A 16,891-nucleotide genomic window follows, 5' to 3' on the forward strand; every position below is an offset into this window, starting at 1 on the left:
ATACTTACCAATTTCCGGTCACGCCCAGATACAATCAATACCAGGCCGAGGAGGCGACCTAGCGTTCAATTAGAGACGGATCGGCCTGGGATCGAGGCTAAGTTAGTACGCGATGCAGCAGAACGAATGCTAGCCTCGAATCCACGCCGATTAAAATACGCGTGGATTCGAGGCTAAACGAATGCTAGATAGGGCTGCAACCTGTCTCCCCTTTTGGAGGCAGGCCACGCCCATCTACTTTACCGTATCCCTCCTGCGGCTACGCCTCGAGGCATTAAAAGTTATATACTCTTGCTTTGCTGACTTGTAACACCGGACTAGCTGTGTCTAGACTCGCAAGCTAGCCGTCAGTGTTGCAGGTGAACTGTTCGCCTGCAACAGTGACGGCTTGCGAGTCTAAGCTGTGTCTGTTGTCTGGCTGGACCAAGATGAGCTAGACTATAGGGTAGATCAGCAGTGCTGTATGCAGCTTACATTGTACTGGCTGGCAAGAATCTATGCACTGATAACTCGCCAGAATAGAGGGGATCGCTGGGGATCGGGTTGGTTAATGAATACTTTTTTTTATTTTTTTATATTCAAAGTAGCCAGAGAGATACATAAATGTTGCCTCTTCAGTCTCCAATGATCGTGCAACACCAGCTAGAAGTTTACATAGAAAATCCTTGTCAATTTCTGTGCCAGCTCAGCAAAAAAAGTGGTGCACGTGATCGTGTCCAACCTCCTCTGCCAAGCGCTCTATCAAGCAACTTTATTTGGTCATAGATTGAAGAGTTATTATGCAAAACGTTCGCTTTCTCCAACTGTTCAGAGGATACCCTGGGCAACTGTGTGGACCCTTGGAACAAGAATGAAAAAAGCAAGACTGAGTGTAACAGTACACTGGAAATGATACACGCTGTCATAATTATAGACCTACCCAAGAGACATTCAAAAGCAACCATGAGTTGTGGTTTTATTTTACGCTTGGTTGCGCATGCGCAGCGAGGTATACGGTAATTTTGTAACTGTTTGTGTGTCTGTGTGTAGAGTGTCTGATAAATGATGCAAGTAAAAGTTTCTATATAGGCTTTATAGTGACGTTTTTTGGTATAGCAATTTGTAAAATAATGCTTCGTTCTCGAGTTATAAGCTAGGTTTGCTTACTTGCATTGCAGCCTTTTCAGAATAGTGCATAGCAAAACTTGTCTATAGAATTAGCCACTAGAACGCTAGCATTCTAGTGGGTAACATGTATTGGTAGCTGCAAGAGTGAGAAAAGCTGCAAAGCTGCAAAGCTGCACTTGGCTGTTCATACAGCCATTAATTTTAACTTTTGGTTTCCTTTTTAGCAACAATCATAGTTGATCATTTCCCACTTTCTGCACCAATTGTAAATTGTAGCTTCATGTTTGGTACCTCTACCGAGGCATCAGCACCCGCGGTGTTTAGTTTCTACATACCTAACCCCCCCCCACACACACACACTACAGGAAAGCTATGTATTGACGGCTACATTGCCTTGCAAGAGCTCATTGTACCCATTGTAGTGGGAGGAATCCTGGCTATCCTACTGGTGCTGATATTTGTGGCCTATATCGTAGACTATATATCCGTAAAAGTATGAACGATTAAGCGAAACGACATACTGTTATTTTAAAGGATGTGGCAGTGTTTATATCACAATTCACATCTTCGAGCACTTTATTCTATTGTGTGTTTAATCTATTGTGTGATCACAACCACTATAGTTATGATTGTATCAACCGTGTTCAATGTTGAAAGGGGACGCACATTATTCAATTATACACCACTCCCATCTATATAATTATGTTGAGTCAGTGTTGTCAATAGTATCATCAAGAGTCCATAATAAATGGGACTCTAGCTGTATCTGCTTACACAAGCTTACCAGTAATCCATAAACTAACATTCATTAAAGTTCACCCACGTAATTAATACCTCACTTTTATGTTCAATACAAATGTAGTCAAAGTGATACAGGCTGGGGTCCCCCAGGCCCCCTTTGTGGCTGCATGGTTTTCCTGAAAAAATTCTACTGTGTAAGTGCTTAGTTTTGAGCCAAATAACCTTATCAGGATTTTTACAGCATAACTGTTACTGTCACGAAAAGGGTAAATTCACCTGCATGGTTATAATTATAATCTACAGTTGCAATTAATTATGGGTACATGTGAGTCATTATCAGTGTGACAAGTTTGTGTGTACATTTATATAAATAATAATTATACCCTTAATTCATGAATTTAACTCTATTGCGCAGCCTGAGAACCGTTTAAATTTTAGAATTTTAGACTTGAAAGTGTTTATAATGTCAGAATGTCAATCATGGATTAATTTTATGCCACAATCAGAATATATCAGTACATAATTATTATGCTTATTTTAGTTATTCTCACAACTCTTCATATTCACACTTTTCATAAATTCTAACATTTTAGTTTGTCAAATTGTTTTGGCCTCCGCTTAACATGATGTAGTCTTCAACTAGCTTGACGTATTAGTCTGACTTTGTAAAATTATAGCCTATAACAATACAGGATTAAACTCAACACATAATTGTGGCTTGCAGAAGCTTATATACTGCATGCTTACAAAAATTCATGAACATGAATTGCTGTAGAGTTCTGTATACATGTAGTTTGTGGCTAATAATTATAATCGAGTCCAACTCGGTATTTCTTGCCGGAATTATTGTCCCACCAACTCTTTCCATCTTCAGACTCCAAACACAAAGCAAAGTCAGTGCAGCCAGGGTTAAAGTACGGTAGGTCAAATGCGTATCTATTCGTTTGCTCTCCTTTGTAATTAGTCCTAATCAAGGTGGCTGAAATGTCTGCGCATGATTTCCATTCATCAAGTGTATAATGAACAAACAACTTTTTTGCTAGTACAGAGTCAGACACCCGTACGAATCCCGTGAACTCATTTCCACATCCATACAAGCAGTATTCTAGAGATATCTTTTTTCTGTGAACGCGGGATGCAAAGCAACCTTCACGAAAGAGTGGATGATCAAACTGAAAGATAGTAGGACTTGAGAATTTGGTATCGATAACGATGTACAGAGGTTCTCGTTTGGTAACACCCCCTTGGAATCTGTCCATATGATCTGCCAGGTCCTACATAAATGAGAGACACACTACTCAATATTTTTTCTATACCATCTTTTGTAACTTACTGGATCATTCTGAATGCATAACATGTCTGAAACAGAGAGTTTCAATGGTTCGTCTTGCTCGGTGTTGCAAGGCAAGGAAGCATCGACAATCTCACAATGATCAGGCAAAGGCCGGCTGGTAACCTCTTGATTCTCTATGAACTTCTCGAGTTTTTCCAAGAGCTCAGCAGAAGGTATTCTAGGGATCACAACAGGTTCACTTGCTACACTCAGCATAACAGTGTCTTCATTGGTCTGAGATTCCGCAGGGAAAATTGCAATAAAGGGAAAGGTTAAAGCAATAACATCCAGGTCTTACTTGTAGATATTCTTGATCTACTGTATTTGTGTGAGTGGAGGTATCAGGAGAGCATCTATCTGGTCCAGTGGTCCTTGTTGAACTAACAGTGGCTGCCACAGTGGTTGAGGTCTCACCATGAGCTGGCCCGATACTGGTCCTTGCTGAGGTAAAATGACTGGTGGTAGCAATCGCCGCTATTATAATAGTGGTGGGAGTGGGAGTTTCACTGTCAGCTGGTCCGATACTGGTCCCTGCTGAGGTGGAGTGACTGGTGGCAACTGCAGTGGTGGTCTCACTATCAACTGGCCCGATACTGGTCCCTGTTGAGGTAGAGTGATTGGTGGTAGCAACCACAGTGATGGGAGTGGAGGTCTCACTATCAACTGGCCCGATACTGGTCCCTGTTGAGGTAGAGTAATTGGTGGCAGCAACCACAGTGATGGGAGTGGAGGTCTCATTGATTGGCCTCTCAGCTCGATTTTTTGCAGACCTTGACATTACTTTTTGCTTGAGCTTTTCCTATAATTTCACAAGGATAAAAAAAGTTATAGCTATAGGTCTAACACTATAAATTATAATCTCCTGATACTGTATACAGAAATGGCTAGTATATCTACTTATAATGGTGTCAATGAATGATCACCTTCATTTTGGAATGTTTAGGATTTGTATCAGTTTGATTGTCATCAATGGGGATGACTTGAGTTGAGCAACCTCTACAGAAGATGATCTTGGTAACAGTCTTGATGACCTTCTTGAACCTTCGACGTATTCTTTTCCCCATCTTCTTCTTGACAATACTTGCATGAATAAATGAAATTCTCTGCACGCTAGACTAATTGTTGCTATCGGAGACCACACAGGCAAACGCATGCGCGATGGATTCAAGTAGCACGTGATGTGTATCGTAACTCCACGCACATTGAGGGTGAATTATTCAAGCAACTTTATTTGGGCACAGATTGAAGAGTTATTGTGAGAAATGCAAAGCGTTCGCTTTTACCATCTGTTCAGAGGATACCCTGGGCAACTGTGTGGATCCTTGTTCCAAGAATGAAAAAAACAAGACTGAGGGTAACAGTACACTGGAAATGATGCACGCTGTCATAATTATAGTATATGATATACCCAGGAGACATTCAGCAAACAGTGAGGTGTTGTTTTATTTTATGCTTGGTTGTGCATGCGCAGCGAGGTATACGGTAGTGTGTTTGTGTAGAGTGTCTGATAAATGATGCAAGTAAGAGTTTCTATAGGCTTTAGTGACGTTTTCTTTTATAGCAATTTGTCAAATAATACTTCGTTCTCAAGTTATAAGCTAGGTTTGCTTACTTGCATTGCAGCCTTTTCAGAATAGTGCGTAGCAAAACTTGGCTATAGAGTGTTGCTACTCTACTTAGTAATTAGCCAGTAGAGCGCTAGCTACATTGTGGCTAGTGTTCTAGTGGGAAACATGTATTGGTAGCTGCAAGAGTGAGAAAAGAGCTGCAAAGCTGCACTTGGCTGTTCATGCAGCCATTAATTTGGTTTCCTTTTTAGCAACGATCATGGTTGATCATTTCCCACCATTGTATAGCTTCATGTTTGGTACACCTCCATCGAGGCCGCAGTGCTTTTATATTAGTTTCTACATACCTACCCCCCCCCCCACACACACACACTACAGGAAAGCTATGTATTGAGGACTACATTGCCTTGCAAGAGCTCATAGTACCCATTGTAGTGGGAGGAATCCTGGCTATCTACTGGTACTGATATTTGTGGCCTATATCATATAGCCTATATCCGTAAAAGTATGAACGATTAAGCGAAACGACATACTATCTTTTGTGTTATTTTTAAAGGATGTGGCAGTGTTTATTATCACAATTCACATCTTCGAGCACTTTATTCTATTGTGTGATCACAACCACTATGATTGTATCAACTGTGTTCAATGTTGAAAGGGGACGCACATTATACACCACTCCCATCTATATAATTATGTGGAGTCAGTGTTGTCAATAGTATCATCAAGAGACCATAATAAAATAACGGAACTCTTAATTATTGCAAGGTTATTGTTATGCATGGTCAATATTCACTAATATGCACACGTAAAAAAAGCCTAGTAATTATAGTTAGCTGTATCTGCTTACACAAGCTTACCAGTAATCACATTCATTAAAGTTTACCCACGTAATTAATACCTCACCTTTATGTTCAATGCAAATTCAAATGCAGCCAAAGTGATACAGGGCGGGCCCCCCACAGGCCCCCTTTGTGGCTGGTTTTCCTGAAAAAATTCTACTGTGTAAGTGCTTAGTTTTGAGCCAAATAACCTTATCAGGACTTTACAGCATCTAACAGTGTTACTGTCACGAAAAGAGTAGATTCACCTGCATGGTTATAGTCATTATGAGTGTGGCAAGTTTGTGTGTACATTATTTATATAAATAATACCCTTAAGTCATGAATTTAACTCTATTGCGTAGCCGGAACTTTATAATTTAGACTTAGTGCCAGAAAATGTCAATTGGATTATTAATTTATGCCACAATCAGTACATAGTTATTCTCACAACTCTTCATATTCACACTCTTTATAAATTCTAACATTTTAGTTTGTCGAATTGTTTTGGCCTCCGCCCTCTTCGTTTTAATTAAAACTCCATCTGGCTCTATAATTATAATATTTATAGCTACTATACTCCTGCAATGTTGCTTATAATTATTATGCTCTTATATTAATTTTGTTAACATGATGTAGTCTTCAACTAGCTTGACATATATATTATTAGTCTGACTTTGTAAAATTATAGCATAATAATACAGGATTGAATTCAACACATATAATTGTGGCTTGCAGAAGCTTATACACTGCATGCTTACAAAAATTTGTGAATATGAATTGCTGTATTAATAAGAGTTCTGTATACATGTAGTTTGTGGCTAATAATTATAATCGAGTCCAACTCGATAGTTCTTGCCGGAATTATTGTCCCACCAACTCTTTCCATCTTCAGACTCCAAACACAAGGCAAAGTCAGTGCAGCCAGGGTTAAAGTACGGTAGGTCAAATGCGTATCTATTCGTTTGCTCTCCTTTGTAATTAGTCCTAATCAAGGTGGCTGAAATGTCTGCGCATGATTTCCACTCATCAAGTGTGTAATGAACAATCAACTTTTTTGCTGGTACAGAGTCAGACACCCGTACGAATCCCGTGAACTCATTTCCACATCCATACAAGCAGTATTCTAGAGATATCTTTTTTCTGTGAACGCGGGATGCAAAGCAACCTTCACGAAAGAGTGGATGATCAAACTGGAAGATTGTAGGACTTGAGAGTTTGGTATCGATAACGATGTACAGAGGTTCTCGTTTGGTAACACCCCCTTGGAATCTCTCCATGTGATCCGCCAGGTCCTACATAAATGAGAGACACACTACTCAATACTTTTCTATATACCATCTTTTGTAACTTACTGGATCATTCTGAATGCATAACATGTCTGAAACAGAGAGTTTCAATGGTTCGTCTTGCTCAGTGTCGCAAGGCAAGGAAGCATCGACAATCTTACAATGATCAGGCAAAGGCCGGCTGGTAACCTCTTGATTCTCTATGAACTTCTCGAGTTTTTCCAAGAGCTCAGCAGAAGGTATTCTAGGGATCACAACAGGTTCACTTGCTACACTCAGCATAACAGTGTCTTCATTGGTCTGAGATTCCGCAGGGAAAATTGCAATAAAGGGAAAGTACAGTTAAGCAATAATTATATAATATCCAGGTCTCACCTGTAGATATTCTTGATCTACTGTATTTGTGTGAGTGAAGGCATCAGGAGAGCATCTATCTGGCCCAGTGGTCCTTGCTAAACTAACAGTGGCTGCCACAGTGGTTGAGGTCTCACCATGAGCTGGCCCGATACTGGTCCTTGCTGAGGTAAAATGACTGGTGGTAGCAATCGCCGCTATTATAATAGTGGTGGGAGTGGGAGTTTCACTATCAGCTGGTCCGATACTGGTCCCTGCCGAGGTGGAGTGATTGGTGGTAACAACTGCAGTGGTGGTCTCACTATCAACTGGCCCGATACTGGTCCCTGCTGAGGTGGAGTGACTGGTGGTAGCAACTGCAGTGATTGGAGTGGAGGTCTCACTATCAACTGGCTTGATACTGGTCCCTGTTGAGGTAGAGTGATTGGTGGTAGCAACCACAGTGATGGGAGTGAAGGTATCACTATCAACTGGCCCGATACTGGTCCCTGTTGAGGTAGAGTGATTGGTGGCAGCAACCACAGTGATAGGAGTGGAGGTCTCATTGATTGGCTTCTCAGCTCGATTTTTTGCAGATCTTGACATTACTTTTTGCTTGAGCTTTTCCTACAATTTCACAAGGATGTAAAAATGTTACAGCTAACACTATAAATTATAATCTCCCGATACTGTATACAGTAATGACTAGTATATCTACTTATAATGGTGTCAATAAAATAATGATCACCTTCATTTTGGAATGTTTAGGATTTGTATCACGGATACTACTATCAGTTTGATTGTCATCAATGGGGATGACTTGAGTTGAGCAACCTCTACATAAGATGATCTTGGTAACAGTCTTGATGACCTTCTTGAACCTTCTACGTATTCTCTTCCCCATCTTCTTGACAATACTTGCATGAATAAATGAAATTCTCTGTACGATGGATTTAATTGTTGCTATCGGAGACCGCGCACAGGCAAACGCTAGACATAGCATATGTGATGGATCACGTGGATGCGCATCGCGTGAGCGAAGTTGTATAGCTAGCCTCGAGACCACGCCCATTAAAATTTTAATCGGCCTGGTCTCGAGGCTAATAGCTAATGAGCAAGGCATGCAACGTTTTGTTTGCGCCACACAATACATGAACTTGATACCTCCAAGAGTTAGGGATTCTCCACAGATCTATAAGGCTCTTAGCCTCGAATCCAGGCCGATTAAAATACGTATTTTAATCGGCCTAGTCTCGAGGTAGCAAGTGCATGTTGAAATAATGCCGCCAGAAAAAGTTTGCAAATACACTGATTTCGAACACATCAAATTAAGTTCATAATAGTCGGTATTTACAACATTCAAAGCAAACGAGAAATGTAAATCAGATCATTTGATTATCCCCGTTCAGTGAGTTCATGTCAGGAGGTTGTCTGGTCATCTCCTTTGAGTAACCTGGTTGCCTCCTCCTCACTGACTTGACTCCACCCACTTCCAATCACGAAACCAATCTCTCTCTTCTTCTGTTCCTCTTTTTCGGCCTCTAAATCTGCCCAACGGACCTGAAATGTAAAGAAATTCCCCATTCAGAACATCTGTGAATACCTGAAAGTGCAACATAACATTTTGTACTCTGCTTGCATGAATAATTTAGTACAATCAGGCAAAGCAACCTATACCTGGGATAAGTAATACAGCGAAAGTATGCAAGAGCTCAACTAGCCTCGAGACCAGGCCGATTAAAATACGGCCTGGTCTCTATTGCATGTGTAATTAATCATAGGCGTGGTCAATACACGCCCATGTACTATCTACTAGTTACTGTGTATATGAAGCCTAGCTAGCTAGCTGTGGCACTCTATGGTGTTGTGGAGAAGGCTTGCACACTAGTCTGAAACCAGAAGAGGCTCTCATCTACCTCCATGATGGTTGGATGGTTGTGATGTTTTGAACTTGGTTTCTGTACAAATGAGAGCTTCTTCTGGCTTCTGACTAGTGTGCAAGTCTTCTCGACAACACCATAGAGGGCCACAGCTAGCTAGCAAGCCTTCTCGACAACACAATAGAGAGCATAAGCCACAGTTTCACAGGAGACAATTAAAAAATTAATACGGAAAGAAACTAGTAAACAAACTAGTTTACGGTATAATTTTACAAAGGTTTACTATAAAGTATACGAGTCACCCAGATTCTGGGTGACTCAGTTTGCGCATGCGCATGTGCACTATCACCCATGCAATAGAGACCAGGCCGTATTTTAATCGGCCTGGTCTCGAGGCTAGAGCTCAACTGGCTATCACTTAAAACATAGAGACTACCTTTCATGCTGTCAAACTTACAAGATCATAGACTGTCTGTGCATTAATAATTTTTACACCACCCCACATCCATCGTACAACATCACACAAATACGCCTTACTTTTGTAAGCATGCTAGAGTTACTGTAGCCTCGATTCCAGGCCGAGTTGTTTCTAGCTAGGCCGACAACTAGGCCTGGTGTTGATTGTATCTGGGCGTGGTTAGGAACCAAAAAACAAGAAGCAGAGAGATTTGCAAGAACAACACACCTGTCGACAAGGGCCGGCAGTGTTGGTCCTACCTACTAGTTTGTAGTCCATCACAAAGGGCAGTGAGTGCAAGCAAGATACTTGCCATACCATGTTGAAAACCATGGCAAAGACGTTTCTTCCTTCTGACAAGAGCTGGGCCTGTTCTGCAATGAGAGTGGGGCCTTCTTGTGAAGCAGACAATGTATACGTTAATCTGAACAACTTAAACTTGCAGTAGCTAGCTAGCTAGATAATCTATGGCTAGATTTCAGTTACTTCAGAGCATACACGGAGCTAAATTACGGTATTAAACTTATACGGTGAAATATGACAGGAAATAAAGTGTGAAGAATCTCTGCTTTGGTTTCCAGTTCCTGCCACACCCAGATACAATCAATACCAGGCCGTATTTTTCAATTTCGTTCTATTAAAAAAAATCGGCCTGGGACCGAGGCTAGAGTTACTGTAGATATTCTTTTTTTGTAACTATCTACCTAGCACTGTTGTATGTAGTACGTAGCGCTCCAATCACACTTTATACCTTATTGACCTCTCATTTCTAGCAGTATTTTTTTACTTCGTGTTTTTGTCCCAGGAGTACCCTTGAGCAGCATAAAAAAAAAATTCAAAAGATCCCCAGGTAGTACTTAGGTATCAGACACTAATGCTCACCCTCTTCCCTGCCGGGCCACTGTCCACCTCCTGCTTCCCCCTCAGGTACTCCGTGAGACTCAATCCCTCTTCCTCAGACTGGAGACGTCTGCGCTTACGAAACAAACCGACAGCATCCATCTTGTCTATAAGGGTGTGTGTGTGAGTGAACAGAGTGTGGATGCATGTGTCTGTAGAAAAAGGGGTAAGGAAAGCAAGAATGGATGTGAATGGAACAAACAATGGTATACACATTTTAATGTAAGTATATAGTATAATAATACACGGTACATGTATAGTAGTTAAAATTGTACACACCTAGCCTGTATTCAGACGGGTCGTCCCAACGACTCTTAACGAGCTGTGATCGATGACAGCAACTTACGACAGTCATACAGTAACATACATGGACGCAGTGCACACTCAAAAATACACGAGTCCTTATAACGTACGCATGGAATGTTAAAGCTTCTTTGAATCTTCTCTAGGGATAACCTTTTAATAATTATTATACACTTACACTCATCCAATAAAGGCAACACAAGAGACGTACACAAATAATCATGTCAAACCTCATCATTATCATGGTTTTTTACTGCCTTTTCATCATTCTCATTTTCGTTACATTCCATTTCCACCTGTGAGAAAAGCCAATGACCTACTACAACCATGTACGTACGAGCACACTAATCGGAGTCTACCAGCATTAAGAGTGACCAGAATGCTACATTTACAGGAGCTTGTAATCTACGTGATTCAGTTCTAAACTAGTTCCTGAGGCTTCTAAATGGCATAAAAACATTCTCAAATATGTAGTTCACTGAAGTTTAAGGATTGGTAGAGGTGTGCACTTCCACTGTTAACACACAAGTACAATGTAACAACCTCGTCGATGTTGGTGTTCGATAAGAGTGCAGTGACATCTAGTCTGGTGAAGTGCGGGGGTGTGGCCTCCCAATGAGATTGCAGCTGAAGGAGGGGGAGTATTTTGGTACACCCTACTATTACATGTATATAATTATATGAATAACACTTAGAATAAATAACTTGATGAAAAGGTTTGGGTAAAGGACATCACTAAAAATATATACACACATGTATGCAATAAAGTACCGCTGGTCTGGTGCTGATGCCTCGGTGGAGGTAATAACATAAAGCTACTAATAGCTTTTATACACACATCATAATTATCATGATGAACATTTTTGATTTAATTATTTTTGCTGCATGCAAGCAGAATCCAGAATCACAGGGAAACTCAAAGAGTGGGTAACGATCGACCATGATGTTGTTAAAACGATCTATGCCAAAAGTTCAAGTCAAAAATGAATGGCCGGCTGCATCAGCAGAGCCTTGCAGCTCTCAACTAGAGAATGAAGCATTATTTTGCAAATCCAAGAAAACATGACTAGAAGCCTATAGAAACTCTTACTTGAACCTTCATTGATCCTTGAGCAGCTGTAGCAGTCTACACATACACACAAACCGTATACCTCGCTTGCGCATAGCACCGAGGAAGCATAATGACTGTGTAGAGCGTATAGTCTAGAGTGTACGCACGTACAGAATGAGTCTTATATGTACATGTGCATACCTTTTCTATCTCCTCCTTGGTTCTGTTGTGAGTATTCCTCTCGACGCACACATCGACGCTCTCGTCCAGTTCTGCTATGTATACCTGGAGAGGGAAATGGTCGGCAGCCACACTTTATTTTTACGTGACTGAACATGACATACAAACGTTTTGAGCTTGACTAACAACTTAGTGTACGCAGTTACCTGAAATCCTTTCATCTTGCCTATACTCCAGTAGCGATCAAAATGACACACCTACAAAAGTGTAGGACAGACCAAAACAGTAGACACACTACACTGCAGGATCCACACATAACATTTTGCCATGGCAAACACATCCATATACATAACATTTTAAACTTCAATGGCCCGATTATTAGTAATTTTATCACATAGTCATTTATATCCATCCGTCCTATGTACTGACTCATTTTACACATACCTAAAATTTGCTTATTTTCCCTCAAACACCTCCAACCACATGCTACATACATGTATCATCTCCAGCACACACAACACATGCTACTCCCACACGTTCCCACTACACTGTATATGGTACACCATTCACTACCCACACCACTGACAATTCCACCCCCCCACACACACACACACACCTTCTCATGCACAGCGTCCACTATGACCATTGGAAAGAACCCTTTGTCTAAGGTCGTATTGAAGCTCTTGAACAGACTGTTTCGATAGGACGGCTCCATCTCAGCATCAAACTCATACTCCTCTACCTTGCGTTTCACTCTGGGAGGGAAGTGGATGATATTTTGATGCTGTAACTTATGATTTGTCATAACATGCAGGAACATGCAGGCTTGCATACTCAGTCCACATACAGATTAGGAATACTTGCATGCTTTACACGCACATACCGTATAGAGCGCAAAATGTTCGAGGCATTTAAATTTCGTGGAATGACATTTCGTTGAATAATTAAATGTTGTGGGTTGACTGCTTACCTGGAAGCATTCCCAGGCCACACTTTCAATCTTTGCCCATTACAGCAGATAATTCTCTAATTAAAGAGCAATTTTATTCGTGTAGGATTGCTAACCCACGAAAACATCGCGCTATACGGTAATACTTGTGTCACATACATGTAATCAATTCCAGACTAAAAAAAAGAACTAAGTCTGCAGCTAACATTAGCTATATATGGACCTTGAAAAAGCATGAATCATGCAACAAATTCCAACTCTCTTCTTCACTCTCCACACACTAACTCACCTCCGACCAGTCTCTGGGTCTCTCTCTGTTTTCTCCACTTCGTTGAGAAAGTACAAGTCCAGTGCCAAGATACGAGGGGCGGGAGAACCACACCCAACCTCCTTGTCCTGAACAGGAGAAAATGTACACTAGCTCCTAATACATGTATCATAGTTGAAGCATGCCAATATCAACCTGCTTTTGCCATCAACTTTCATAAAACAGCTAACACCAACCTACATGTACATGTACATCTCGTTTACATTATTGTAGTGTAGGAGCGAACTGTTCCATTTTTTCTTACCATGCACCCAAAACTGTACTAGCACATGAAAGTTCAAGAGGTTTGCAACAAATGTGGTTGAATTGGAGGGTTGAGGTACTTACATGTAGACTAGTACCAAACCTTGAGAACTGGGTATGGGCAATTAAAGTGTGAGAACTTACTCTGATGATCTTTGCCAGATGACTTTTGCCAGATCCAGGCAGTCCTCTCAGCACAATGACGATCTACAAGAGGAGTCAATACGTAATCAACATTGGTTGAAATGTCACTTAATCTGATACAAGAAAAATAAACTCACATGACTTGGTCGATCCTTTCTACCTGGTAAATCAAACAGTTTTTCTGATGGCACAGTCTGAATTGTAGGCAGAGGGGGAAATACCACAGGAACCCTGTTGGGTAAGAGTGAGGGGGGAGGGGGGTGAAAACTTTCAAAAGCCCCTCTGCGGTTACTCCATTGACTCTCTCTTACAGGTGGTGGAAGCCTGTGAAAATTCCCCCCCATAAGTGGAGGAGGATATTGCAGTGTATTCCTGTAATTAGAAGGTTCTGTTTGATGACAGGAAGGATTTGATAAGCCCCTGTTATCATCTTGAGGACCAGGGTGAAAAAGAAGAGGGCGAGAGAGGTTTATAGTATGATGGTTATGGCCACCATCACGTTGGTAACCATGTTGAAAGGGTTTGTGAAGAGTAGTGTCGGTGTGACCCTCAGTACGTTGTAACCATGGAGGTAAATCGACACCGGCAGTAGATGACAATTGTCGTTCTTCACTTGGTTGATACTCAGAATGTGGGTTTGTATCTCTGTCAGTTGAGTCTGAAGTGAAATCAATAAGGGCAGAATTCTCGTGTCTTTGCTGCTTAAAGTGGTCTCTGTTATGCAACAATGGGGCATGGCCAGATGAATATGACGAAAGAGTCTGAGAGAGAAAAATCGAATGAAGAGTAAAGAATGCCAAACCACATTTTTCACACTTTGTTATCATTATAGCTTAGCACAATAATCATTTTTGGCAAAGAGACAAGACATGAGTGTAACATAATCAAGTATATGTATACACGCGTAATATGCTGCACAAAACCAACCTGTGAATAAGGCAATCTTTCACGAGATAATTCATTACCATAATTAATTGCAGGGGGCCCTCCCCTGCTGGGAGCCACAGGAGGTGTGTCCACATATAAAGGGCGATCTCGATGTAGAGCACTGTAATCCAATTGTTCGCTCGGTCCTAGAACTGGGGGCTAACAATACAGATGTGTATAAACTGTAACAACAAACAACTACACACAGTATCATACGCAACTATACACATGGCCGTTTTTAGAGTAATGCGCCTATGGAGATAACGATGTTGAGACACGACACACACACATACTTACTTGGAGTGGAGTTCGCACTGAATGGTGAGGAGGTGAGGGTGAAGGGAAGAGAGGTGGTGGGGGATGTGAGGGTGGTGGAGGTGGAGGAGGGGAATACGGCAACGGTGGAGGCAGAGGAGGATATCCACCTACAAACAGTGTGTTAGCACAATCTTCATTTACGCCGGCGATCATACTAACAATGTAACATACCACTACGATTACCAGGTGCAGGTGGGTGGCCTGGAGGGAGTGGGGGTGGAGGCAGTGGGGAGCGGTGATGGTGATGGTGACTCATCCTATGATCATGACAAAAGGACATTAATTTGAGACATGATAGGTACTAGCAGGAGCATGTGCTCCTGGTACTAGCTACTAGATGGAGATATCAAATCAATTAATGAGTTGAGAACAGTGGGTGGGGCCTACAAAAGTACATGTGTGACAACTCTTTTACCTTCAAACTTCACAACTGGCCAGTGGCACAGTGCTATAAATATCTAGCTAAGCTAAAAGCTCCAATGAAGAAAAGGTCAAAGGTTCAAGATATTAATCGAGGGCGACTTTTGTGAATTGTGTCTGTGCACAGAAATTGTGCAGACATGTGCAAACAAAAAAAGTGGCTAAGGGTAAACTACTACGTGTCTTTCCTACACCTGTTGTGTGCATATCAAAATGTTATAATGTAAGCATGACAGCTTAGTAAAAACTGATATGTGTCTGATAGCAATAGTTATACAAGATGTTCCACCATTGGTCAATGATCATCAATCCCACTGCAGATATGACATGTTTCAGGTACTATTTGCCCACTCGATTCCAGATTGTAGAAAGTAATCTCACAGGTGGTAAACCAGACTGCAAGCGAAGTAGCTATACCCTCTCCTCTAGATATAAATCTTAAAGCCTACTAATTATAAGTCGTCAATCTGAAATAGTGCTCGCAGATGATATAATTATATAGTACATGGCAAACAATAATCGCTATTACAAATTCCAAGTAATATAACGAGCCTCAGGCAATTACAAAAACACAAGTTAATGTACAATAGTCTAGTAGATCGGTGTCCATGGGTGGAGATCTAGAACACACAAAACTGAATAACCAATCAATTTATAGCATGAGCGCCCCAGGCTACAATACCAACTGTTTACAATTGTAAGGCTATTGCGCACAAACACTCAAAATGTACATTGTTCCAATGCTTTAGTTTACTCTTATAAATAAATCATAATCATTCAGGTGTACCAAGCAAGCTGTCGCCCGAGCTAGCAACATGTTTGCTATCAGGTGACTCATGGATAATGACTTGGTGCAGTGGTGTAATCCGAGATGGCTGTGTTTGCTAGGATACAACAGTGGGAGGGAGGTTGGTTACCATCGTTAAGCATGATGGCAATAGAAGTCTTAAAAATATTGTTACCAATCATCAACGAAATCATAATCCGGCATAATCAGACCACACATTAATTGCCTAGAAAAGGTAACAGGATCTGTAAAAGACACCTGTAGTTCATTTTGGCAGATACAGTAGACTTACATTTATGAGTCTCCAATTTTAATGAATGGTAGCTTAGATGGTAGAACACATTAACAAAAATTCAAGTACATGACTGTCGAGCTAGTCACATAATTATATATCTATAGCAATTGTGTAATCATATTAAAATGTACATGATAATAATTATACTTTTTGTTGTGACCACAATACAAGATGTTGGGTCGTTCTGGCAATGTATTCCTCTAGATCTACACTTAATGCCAGATGTGAGATTGTAAAAAGTTCTAATCACAGTACCTCTTGGCAAAACACTTGTTTACCACATGTGCACACACGTTTGCTTTTATCAGTGCATGGACGGCCTTTGTGCAATTTAGCGCTATATTAAACTACAGTAACACCTATAGGCTATAGATATCATATGATACCTAATAAACAAACTGCTCTCACCCTCTGAAAGAAGAGTCACAACCGAAACTCCACACACCACGTGAATATCCTTTCTTATGACCTTTGAACCCACTATCAGGTTATTGAGGACTATGAATATGATTACCTT

General features: G+C 40.9%; 2 protein-coding genes across 2 annotated transcripts; both read right to left on the bottom strand.

Annotated features, from left to right (window-relative positions):
• Nucleotides 1–6,240: 6,240 nt before the first annotated feature.
• On the bottom strand, nucleotides 6,241–8,119 carry LOC135342014 (uncharacterized). The gene is made up of 4 exons (XM_064538699.1): nucleotides 7,941–8,119; nucleotides 7,235–7,819; nucleotides 6,926–7,159; nucleotides 6,241–6,865 (listed from the first exon to the last, which is right to left on the bottom strand). Exons 1-4 carry the CDS (start codon nucleotides 8,094–8,096, stop codon nucleotides 6,392–6,394), a joined length of 1,449 nt encoding a protein of 482 aa, XP_064394769.1. The 5' UTR covers nucleotides 8,097–8,119; the 3' UTR covers nucleotides 6,241–6,391.
• Nucleotides 8,120–8,483: 364 nt separating this feature from the next.
• LOC135341329 (YLP motif-containing protein 1-like) lies at nucleotides 8,484–16,841 on the bottom strand. Its single transcript, XM_064537851.1, has 15 exons — nucleotides 16,783–16,841; nucleotides 15,044–15,129; nucleotides 14,852–14,979; nucleotides 14,555–14,713; nucleotides 13,765–14,388; nucleotides 13,628–13,690; nucleotides 13,202–13,308; nucleotides 12,580–12,718; nucleotides 12,170–12,220; nucleotides 11,985–12,068; nucleotides 11,276–11,359; nucleotides 10,963–11,028; nucleotides 10,709–10,751; nucleotides 10,412–10,536; nucleotides 8,484–8,752 (listed from the first exon to the last, which is right to left on the bottom strand). The coding sequence occupies exons 2-15, from the start codon at nucleotides 15,126–15,128 to the stop codon at nucleotides 8,612–8,614; spliced, it is 1,899 nt and encodes a 632-aa protein (XP_064393921.1). The 5' UTR covers nucleotide 15,129; nucleotides 16,783–16,841; the 3' UTR covers nucleotides 8,484–8,611.
• Between the last annotated feature and the right edge of the window lie 50 nt (nucleotides 16,842–16,891).

Source organism: Halichondria panicea, chromosome 9 (genome assembly GCF_963675165.1).
Source record: "Halichondria panicea chromosome 9, odHalPani1.1, whole genome shotgun sequence".
Taxonomy (NCBI): Eukaryota; Metazoa; Porifera; class Demospongiae; order Suberitida; family Halichondriidae; genus Halichondria; species Halichondria panicea.

Coding starts and splice junctions, on each gene's coding strand:
- LOC135342014 (XM_064538699.1), bottom strand. CDS start 8,096: ATGGGGAAGAGAATACGTAGAAGGTTCAAGAAGGTCATCAAGACTGTT. Junction 7,820..7,940: donor CTAAACATTCCAAAATGAAG/GTGATCATTATT, acceptor GTGAAATTGTAG/GAAAAGCTCAAGCAAAAAGT. Junction 7,160..7,234: donor TAGATCAAGAATATCTACAG/GTGAGACCTGGA, acceptor GCGGAATCTCAG/ACCAATGAAGACACTGTTAT.
- LOC135341329 (XM_064537851.1), bottom strand. CDS start 15,128: ATGAGTCACCATCACCATCACCGCTCCCCACTGCCTCCACCCCCACTC. Junction 14,980..15,043: donor TGCACCTGGTAATCGTAGTG/GTATGTTACATT, acceptor CACTGTTTGTAG/GTGGATATCCTCCTCTGCCT. Junction 8,753..10,411: donor GTGGCCCGGCAGGGAAGAGG/GTGAGCATTAGT, acceptor TTTACATTTCAG/GTCCGTTGGGCAGATTTAGA.